Source organism: Capsicum annuum, chromosome 11, assembly GCF_002878395.1.
Source record: "Capsicum annuum cultivar UCD-10X-F1 chromosome 11, UCD10Xv1.1, whole genome shotgun sequence".
Taxonomy (NCBI): domain Eukaryota; kingdom Viridiplantae; phylum Streptophyta; class Magnoliopsida; order Solanales; family Solanaceae; genus Capsicum; species Capsicum annuum.
In genome coordinates, this window is record NC_061121.1 from 187,648,694 (window position 1) to 187,659,488 (window position 10,795).

Genomic DNA, 10,795 nt, shown 5'->3' on the forward strand with positions numbered 1-10,795 from the left:
CAAAGAAGGAAAAAGTGTCCAAAACTTCAAATTTAAATTTTACTTTTATTGACACTGCTGTTTCATTTCAATAAAAACCATTAAGGTGATCAAATATTTACTCGAGTAGTAACGTTTTAAAAAACTATCAGGGTTATCAAGACAACTATCATTTATGTTTGACAGAAGAAAAAATTCATTTTTACTGAATATCAGCATGAGATATGTAATTTATTGATAGGGAGCATGAAGCTAACTTGCAAGCTCGAGGGGAGAAGTTTATATTACTAAAGAACACTAACCACAAAAAACACAATTTTTACAGGAGCATTCGTGCTAGGGTCAATAAACCTATAAAATTTTAAATTTTAGAGATGAATCATATCTGTAAATTAAAAAATAATTTCTGAGATCAATTTTTGACTATACAGTATTATCATCCGTGAGTGCTGCACCTCGAAATTAAACACTTGTATCAACTTTAAAGGCAAGTAAGTATTCTATTTAATTTTGTACTAATATAAAATGTAGCTTCATATATTGGATATATGCCAATTTTAGGCAAAAAGAAAATTATAGAACAAATTGATCGATAAAGAAAATGAAAATTCCATAAATTTAGAATGACAAATCATATTTAACAAAAAGTTTAAATGAGAGGAAAGGATCTTTTTGTCTATCTTCACCTTTCAAGCTCTCATTTTCTAGAAGCTTTGTTTTCTATTGTCCTCCTAATTCAGTAGCACCTACATTCACATTCATCCTGGAAGAAGTACAAAGGGCATATTAATATTAATTTTAGAGCTAAAGCACTTGCAGAGAATTAAAGTTACTATTCTCAAAAGAAAGAGCTTGCATAACATCAAAATAAGTATCTCCTCTATTTCTTTTTATTTGCTCCATGCATTTTTCGTGAGTCAATTTGACTAAATTTCAAAGCTAAATTAAATTAAATTAATTTAATAATTAGAATTAAAATTTAGATACTTAAAAATTGTGAAAAGTACATAATCAAACTCCATTATGAACTTAAATAGTCGAAATTGAGAGGAGTGGAAAAAATGGAAATCTGAGAGTTACAAATTAGAAGACGTAGATACATCTGTTTCACTTGAGAGAAAATTTAATACATAGACCCTCATATATGTATTGTTTTGTACCTTAAACTTGATCAATAGTGATTTTTGTTTGCCCTATTGATTTGTATTGCATTTTGATTATAGACACGTATTGTAGTTCAATAAAAACTTTTCACTTACTCTTCTTTGGGTTGCCGCCTATTTGGGTTGCCACCTATTTCTTTTTTGAGACATGATTGTGCAATAATTAGTTACTCTCTCCGTTTTAAATTAGTTGATCCCTTTTTACTTGACATTTTCTTAGAAAAATATTTATTAGGGATTTATTTCACCAAATTAGCCTTATTAATTATACTTGAAAAAAAATATAAATTTCAGTAAATATATTTTATTTACTTATGTAATTTTGAGGATAGTATTAGAAGAACGTAACAAAATACTCTTAATTTCATTAAAAAAAACAACTAAATTGAAACAAATACTTTTAGAAAGAACTAAAACGAAACGAGAAGTAATAATAAAGACAAAATTAATCAAAGAGACATAATGCATGTGCAAATCAGTAAAATTAGTAACATATACTTGAAATTCAAGCAAGAAATTAGTAACAAAAATAAAATACAACTGATTGTGGGTACCAATTATAATCAAGCAAGATAAAAAAAAATCAGCCAACTCTCACCAAAAATAGCCCAGGTGCAATCCACGAGTGTTGATCAATTTGGAAAAAACAACATGCAACGATTGTTTTCATAGACGATTAGTAACACATATAGAAGATGTAGGTGAAAGCCGAAAGGAGATCCAACAGTGAAAGATTAAGCAACAAAAGAGAAGAATAAAAATTTTCAACCTGCAGCAATAGTTTGCCCAAATAGTTGTCTTCTGGTAATGAAATTAGCAGGGAAAAAAATGAAAGATGTGCAGAAGAAAGAGATTTGAGGCCTAAGATAGTCTTCCAGAGAAACAGATTGCATCTAATGATAGAGTAGGCATTACAAGTGGTTTGCTAAAGCTAATTGCAGGATACACTTGTCTTCACAGTTGTATTGAAAACAATAATTTTTTCAACTTCCAAAATACCCCTATTTGTACAGGCATTTTGGCACAAAGTACTTCTACACGTGTCTTCACAATTGTATTGGAAACAATAATATTTTCAATTTCCAAAATACCCTATTTGTACAGACTTTTTGGCACAAAGTACTTCTTCTACCTATTCCAGTATTCGTCCCTCCTTTGTTCACTTATATAATAGACTAGTGTGTCCGTGCCCGTTCTACACATGGGCGAAGATATATTTATAGATAAAACAATTATATTTCGTAATATGTGGTTCACCAGCCTGTAGATATATATAACAAGAACGAAAAAGAGTGTAATATAAATAGTGAGAAAATAGTATAGTATGAATTATATTGAAGATATATTATAAATATTGAAAGAGAGAATATGAAAGCAATGTGTTCGCAATATTTTATTTTGTTTTCATTGGAGTGATGACTCCATTTTTTATTTCATCTTGAGCATATTTTGGTGTTCACTTTGTTGTTTGGCTTGTTCAACAGAAGAATTAGAATCTTTTTTTTGCTTTTTGTTTCCTTCTTTGGTATGGAATGTGGATGGTGCAGGAAGAGAGGGCGAAATATTTCCTTTTTCAGATTTATAAAAATGTGTCTCACCATGTCAGTGTAGTTATTCTCTCTCTCTGCTTCTTCACCTCCATAATAACCATGGTACTCATATCTAAAGAATTCAACAACAAAATTTAAATCAACAAATACATTACAAAATCTATAAGGTTAACAATCATACAAGAGAAAGGGAGATGATAAAAAAAGAGTTAACCACGGCTAATAAATTATTTGGAAGCAAATATTTGGTGTCCTTTTCTGATTTTAAGACACTAACAGAGGGTTCATACATTCATGTAGGACAACAGTATGTCATTTGTTTGACTCCATAGTAGATTAAATAATTCACACATGTCAAAGAAACTCTCTTTAAGAGATCCACTATGTTGATTAGCATTTAGTGTTAATCAACAGTAGAGTCCTTTTGTGAGTTATGTAAGCTTTAGTTATTCATATGTATTCATGTATTGATTATTTCATTTCTATTAGATCAAACATAATCCACGTTAACTATTTACAAACTCTGTCCATGATCTATTGATTAGCTATGAGAACGGAATATTCATTCTTCTGAAATTCTTTCAGAAACATAAACTAATGTTACGTCTAGCTAACCTTCTTCTACCCTTCATTTACTATTAAATCCATAATTTTTTTTCAACAAAGATGCAGACACGTGCAATCACCAAAAGTAAGTATCTATAGGAAAAAATAAAATTAATTAGCAGATCCCTAGATGTTGACATGATTAAAGAGTTTACCCAAAAAGAAAAAAAAATACATGATTAAAGAGTGCCAAATTTAATCATGCATGGTGCCGTGGTTGTGCATTTTTCAAAAGTATATAGCATATCAAATTGTATGCTTTTTCCTTTATTAATGATTTGAATGACATCCAGTGGTTTTTTTATTAATCTAATTTCATTTCGATTCCCTATGGTTTCATTATTATGTCTCTCATTTACAATGGTATTAATTTACTTAAAGCCTCAGAAAATACTTTTTTCCCTCATACGTATACTTTTAGCAAGTCACAAAGTACTGCAATATATCATGTCTACTGATCGAGTCAGAATTTGAGCGTGATAAAAGTATTACCATCTTTAATATGTTGGTTAAAGTTAAGAATAAGTACTTAACATGAAAAAAATATATAAGTTAATGTAGCTAATACTCAAACTCGGATCGCACATTCGCGCTTACAAGAGTAGATATGATTTCTTCAGTTGTTCGTCGAGAGAAACAACGATTAATAATATTCATCCTACATGCATACAATGACGCAGAAAGTAAAACTGGTTCACTATTGAGAATAAATCATTGAGAAAGAAGCCATGAAAATCCTAAGATTACAAATTTGTTTTAATAAGAATATTTTCCCTAAAGACAATGGAATAAGCTTCTGATGGCGATATAAAATAGAAGAGAAATCATCTTACAATGACAGGAAAAAAATAACATGAGAGCAATGTACTTAAATATCTCATGGCACGGAGATTGTATGCCTCAAAGCTCAGATGTTCACCAAGTAAATATAATAAGAATAATTAGGCAGTCCATATAATTGCATCAGAATACAAAACACAAATTCAATCTCAAATTAGTGTTCTAGCTATCATTATCATGAACAAGCAACACATTCACACTTGCTTTTCAAGTTTCACGGTGATTCAATGTCATTAGGTACCTTTGTTTTTTCTTTTAATAGCAAACATATGGTATTTAGGCAAACCAGAAACCAAAGCATCATCAAACTAACTTAATGTAGATTATATTACAAAGTTGCATGTCACATTTTGAAACTTATTTTGCAACTTTGTAAGTGAACCTAGTTTTTACGAATTTGAAGATAATTGAATATCACATTTTGTGAATCAATTATTTAATATGAATGTTCTAGCACTACTGGTCCCCTCCATTAAAACCTGTCACCCAAATGCAAACTACTCAAAATGACCCTAAGCTTATAAATAAAATTTCGCATGTGAACAATTACAAAATTTGCAGTAGAGATGTTACAGGCTATAGGAACAAAAAATTAAAAGGGTCAAATACCTCACTTTCGTTTTCAATGGGTCAACTCTTTTATGCCAACATACTATCATAAATGGCTCAATCATGCCATCCATTAATAGTTGAGGCTATTTATGTCCTCTGTATGACCACTAAATAGATGTGTACATTCATGTCACTCTCCATTAACGTCTCTTTTAGCGGGTTTTTAAAAATTAAAAATTTCATGTGTCATCCATTTAACGGGATCATATCATCTAATCTGTTCCACTTTAGTTTATTTCAAACCTAATAAAATTTGACCCGTGCTAATATTATAACTTTGACTTACTACTATATATAAGTGATGGTTAGAGTGAACAGTTTCTTGGTGCAAATTTCTTCAACCATCAATATCAACATGGCTAGCTGAATCTGAGGACCCAAGAGTATATCTTGTATCATCTTGCAGTTATTTATTATAACATTTAACTTTATATTATTGTTCCTATGAAGTGATTCTTTAAATTAAACTATTCTATTACCAAATTCATGGAAATATATTTAAGGACAGCTTTCTAAATAATGTCTGGAAGTTGAAGTTTTATATTGATCAGATTTAGCACTATGTGTTTCATATCACAACTTTTGATCATAAATCACCTACTTTACCTCCTAGACAGAGGCAGATAGAGCCCCCTTTAGAGACATTCAATCTTTACCTGTTAGACAAAATCCCTCTAAAAAAGAATGAATTATTATAAGAGAACCATACCTGATAGTTGATTGCTTTTTTCTGATGATCCTGAGGCAACAATGCTCGTTGGGGATACTTCTCTTTCAGATACTTCCCAAGAAATCTTCTCATCACCAACAACATAGTAATGATAAAATTTACACACTCAAATGGCAGAGCACAAAAAAATCATACCATTATGATAGCAAAAGAGTCGGCAATTACTGCATCTCCATCAACCACCGCGGATACGTCTGCAAGGGGATTCAGCTTCAAGTATTTTATTCCACACATTATAAAGGCCAAAAATAAGAAACAAATTTCAAAAAAATTCTACAATAATTTGTCTAACACCCCCAAACCTAATTTCTCATCTTTGATTCTAATTGATTACAATCAGCTACTCCATGTAACAGTCTAACTAACAAGCACTGAAACATTTTCTGTTGGAAAACAAGTTCCTTAAAAATGAGAAAAATGAATTACAAGCTCCACAAATGTCATTCCATATTTGTTGTCCCCTTCCCACCATCCAACCCCATCCTCACACAGGCACACACTCCCCAAAAAATTATTTGCTTAGAGCATATACAAACATAGTTGATATGATATTTTCTACTTTGCATTATCTAACACGAGAAAATACGGAATAAAAAATACTTATTTTTCAAGAAAACACTTTCCATCATACCAAACACATCCCAAGTATAATTTCCTTGTAACTTGCTACAATAAAAAAATTTTAACTGTTCAAAAACTTAAACACGAAAGGAAAAGGGGAGAGACAAACCAGGATCGCTTTGTTCTCCTTTAAGCAAGTCAACAACTTTATACTCATATTCCAATCCTAACAACGACAAACAGAAAAAAGGGTTAATTCCTTTTTTTCTCTGAACGAGAAAGCAATCGTAAAATTTTTAAAAGATAAAAAATCTTTCAAATTGAGTGCTATTCGGACACGAAATGCATATGAACTCCTCCAATACTAATAGAGCTTCAACTTCTTTGACTCTTCTCCACTTCCTTCCTGACAATTCATTTATTAAAAAGAAGTGGTTAAATAAAAAATTAACACTAAAAACTATTGTTACCTTTAGAAAACCAAATAGCACTAAAAACCCAATCAATTGTTTGTTGCAAACATAATTAGTGTAGTGTACTCACCATAATCAAATTGTTGGGAGCAAGTAGAGAATAACTAAACAATATACTAAGTACCAAACTGCTTAAGTGGTAAGCAGTAGTAAGTAGCAAAATTGGAATCGGCATCAACGCCGGCTCTTTGAATGCATTGTACTGTCCTTATAACATTTGTAAACGTGGCACCTTCTTCTAACAATTCTAGCTGTTAGAAGGAGGATTTTTCAAGTGTGATTTCTATGTCGTCGATTAGTATCATAAAACAATAACAATTACAGAGGTTTAACCTTAATTTAAGTTATTAAAAACAAAGCTAATTACAGATCATAATATAAAAAGATCAAAACTTTAATTAGTTAGTATCGCAGAACAACATTAAGAAGAGATCCAAAGGATAATTGAATTAGTTAGTATTATAACAATATTAACTATAGATCTAGAGAAAATAGATTAAAATTTGAATTAATTAATTTGTATAATAGAACAGTAATAATAACAGATTTGAAATAAAAGGATTAAAACTTGAAATAGTTAGCATCATGTATCATATATAAAACAAACATCAAATGAAAACTTACTCGAAAACTTGCTCCAAACTTACTCGAAAACTTGCTCCACCATCAAAGATGTACTTACCAAAAATAAATCATGATGGGCTAATGAAAACTGAGATTAAGAACATGATATGAATCCAAAAAAAGCTTGTGTTTTGGTGTAAAGGTGAAAACTTGCTCGAAAACTTGCTCCACCATCAAAGATACACTTATGAAAAAAAAATCATGATGGACTAATGAAAATTGAGATTAAGAACATGATATGAATTCCAAAAAAGCTTGTGTTTTGGTATGCAGGTGCGTAAGGAATACAGTAAAGAAAAGAAAAAACAGAAAAAATGGATATGAAAGAAGTTTTTGGGAAAGTTAAATAGTAGAGGCAAAAGACACGTGGATGTGTGATTGATTGGAGGTTTTAGTTACAAAAATACCCTTAGTGTTGGTATAACTGATAAAAATATCCTCAAGTAAGACAAAATAGTAGTAACCAACTTTTCATTTTTTATGTAAGAGTAATAAATTGATGAGAATTGAAAGCATTTTTGACCTTTTTACACTTTTGGCAGTTGATTTAAGATCAAGAGAGTTTGTTATCCCTTTCAAAATGTGAAAGGGATATTACTTCTCAAACTCAAAAGGTTAATTGGGTTAAATGAAATTTACTCTAAATGTTAATACGTTAATGCAATATCAATAAGATATATTGTACTTTCTCCATTTCTAAATAAACTTTCATTTTAGCTTGGGTATAATTTTTTAATAAACTAATCACTCCGAGAAAGTTAAAAGGTAATTTTATCAATTTATCTCTAATTAAATTTTATCCCTTTTCAAATTGGTATTGATTAATAAATTTAAAGTTAAAAACATATTAAAAAAATTATGATCAAAATATTTTTAGAGGCTTAAACACAATTATTTAAAAATAAAATCACGACAAAAAAAAACACTTACTAAAAGAATTATAACATAGAAAAGGTAATCTTTAGATCCACCGAAGGACGTATACCAACTTTTTTTCATTAATTATCGGAAGCATTTATTTTTCATTTAAAAATGTTGTTGCAAGCACTCATCAAGGCAAATAAGGGACCAAAGGATGGACAAGTAAGAATTATCTTATGAGCCATATCACAAAAAATAAAATAATAAAGTCGTAGCTAGGCGGCAACAATCTATTTATTGCAACTGCAAACTCCTTGCATTCTAGTAGTAGCAAATAGGACCCCATCACATTAATTTCCCTCACTTCCCACCTATCCGTTTGACATAAAAGCTTTGTCATAATGTCCATTATCTATCTCCAGAAACTTCAATACATATATTGCACAGAGTTGCAAACATGTTATAGGTGCACTTTTGGGAAGTTCATAAACTGAAGATCATAAGGGTCATCATTTCATGACAAATCAATCTTGTCATATTATTATATAGTTTAAAGGGAATTTCTTTTTTTTTTTTTTGGTGAATTTTTTGGAGATGGATCGTGGAATGGAGATAGAAGTGACAAGTGGTAGTGATATTGAGAAAGGGGTAATGCATGGACAAGGAGTTGCATATTTGGTATGGGAAGATCTAACAGTAATGTTACCAAATTTTGGGCATGGACCAACTAAGAAGTTGCTACATGGACTAAGTGGTTATGCTGAACCTGGTCGAATTATGGCTATTATGGGTCCTTCTGGTTCTGGCAAATCCACTCTTCTTGATACTCTAGCAGGTCTTTCTCCACTCCCACTTCTTTAGAAGGTGTAATGATGTTATCTGATTTTAGATCAATTTGTGTGCACCACTGCTATTTTATTGGTAATCTATTATATCTCTTGTCATAAATAGATTATAAATTTAAATTTTATAGGCACAATACATAAATAGACACTTTAACTTGATGTTAATAATATCTATGATCACCAACTTTGGGTGTGCACAAATAGATAATTAAACTTGTATAAAGTTGAACAAGTTGACATATACATCCTACGTGGCATAATACACCTAGAATGTCATGTAGGACAAGAATTGGTCACGTAGGATGCCACATAAGATATATGTGTCTACTTGTTCAACTTTATACAAGTTTAAGGACCTACTTATACACACCCAAAGTTGGAGGTTATAGATATAATTTGAGATAAGGGCATGTTTAATTTATATATTATGCCAATTTTATAGGTATAATATAAGTTTATATGTGTTGTATGTCATGGGTGTTGGGTCAGATGAATCCAGTATTGGTTTTCAGTGTTAGGCAAAATGAAGAAACAAATAGTCTGTTTCCATTTTCACCTAATTTTTGTCCCCTTTAGACACATCCTTATGTCACACTTCTTGGAATATGTTTCTTTTTTCCGTTTCTGCAATATTTTGCTACTCTATTTTCTATTTTCTATTTTCTTGCACTTTTGTCTGTCCATATTTTGATCAAGAATGTCGTTGTTTGAGTTGTTTTTGTTTTTTGTTTTTTGAGGGGTGGGGTGGGGTGACGTAAATTCTACATTCTAGTTGAAGAATAAAATCCAATGCTCCCATTAGTTTTTGAGCATTTCTACTGTTAACAGTTTTTATTTTCTTCTTTTATGAAAGGATCCCTCCTCCCCGATGTTAACAAAACGTAAATAGTTCATGTACACACCTCCAGAACAAAATGTTCTTTTTTTATGCAAATCCACTAGGAAAGGTACATAGCACTAGTTTTTTTATATGTAATAAAATAAAATTGAAACTCAAAAAGAAAGTTCAAGAAAGAAAGATTATGTCTTACCTTATTAATTGAGAATAAAATGTAGAAGTTGTTTTTCATCACAAAAAATTAGAGAAAGCAGGGTAGATATAACCCTATGTACTATTGGGTTATTATGCCAGGCAGATATCTTTATGTAAATAATGTACGTAATTAATTAAATGTCGACGATGGTAGTTGGATAGAGGGACCGTTCATTAAGCCTTTTGATCTCTAGCCACATATAGTTCTTACTATAGGTTGAAAAGGATTTTTCTGGTTTATATACTAATTAATAATGAGTGACTTTTATTTATCTCTATGGTTTTCGATCTGTACAGGCACATTTGTTTGTTTTTTTCTCCCATTATTTGGAAAATAAAATTAGCGGCTACCGGTATCCTCACATTTAATGAATTTTAGTCACGTTATAGAAAGGGAAAAAAAGTTATAATATATAAACATGTTATTTGACTTAACCTCAACAAATATCTATGCACTCCAATTTTGGTGTGTACAAGTAAATATTTAAATTTGTATAAAGTTAAATAAGTAGATACACACATTCTATATAACGTCTCACACGAATCATCACGTGGAGCGTGTGTATCTATTTATTCAACTTTATACAAATTTAGTGTCTACTTGTGCAAACCCAAAATTGAACATATAGATGTTACTCCTTCATTCCTTTTTATTTGTTTTATTTTGATTTGACAAACTCTTTAATAAATTCCTTATTTCTATAAAATTAACGGAAAAGGTTCAAAAATATTCCTGAACTATCTTAAATAGATCAAAAATGTCTCTCGTTAGATTTTTGGCTCAAAAATACCCCTTCGTTAAATGTTTGGCTCAAAAATATCCCTCCCTCTAACGAAATGTGGAAAAGGATAAAAAATACCCCTGAACTATCTGAAATGGGTCAAAAATACCCCTCTATTAAATATTTGGCTCAAAAA

The 10,795-nt window shown here is 30.5% G+C and overlaps 1 protein-coding gene and 1 long non-coding RNA gene across 2 annotated transcripts in view; one reads left to right on the forward strand and one right to left on the reverse strand.

The window, feature by feature from the left end:
* Positions 1-515: 515 nt before the first annotated feature.
* LOC107846307 lies at positions 516-7,420 on the reverse strand. Its single transcript, XR_007046951.1, has 5 exons — positions 7,139-7,420; positions 6,211-6,447; positions 5,460-5,674; positions 2,741-2,804; positions 516-742 (listed from the first exon to the last, which is right to left on the reverse strand). It is a non-coding gene; the product is annotated as an uncharacterized LOC107846307 (long non-coding RNA).
* A 975-nt stretch (positions 7,421-8,395) lies between these two features.
* The window catches only part of LOC107848057 (ABC transporter G family member 15), a 14,597-nt gene continuing 12,197 nt past the window's right edge, over positions 8,396-10,795 (forward strand). Inside the window, exon 1 of the mRNA XM_016692717.2 lies at positions 8,396-8,834. Within this exon, the coding sequence (XP_016548203.2) occupies positions 8,594-8,834 (241 nt within the window). The 5' untranslated portion in view covers positions 8,396-8,593. The remainder of the gene's footprint in view (positions 8,835-10,795) is intronic.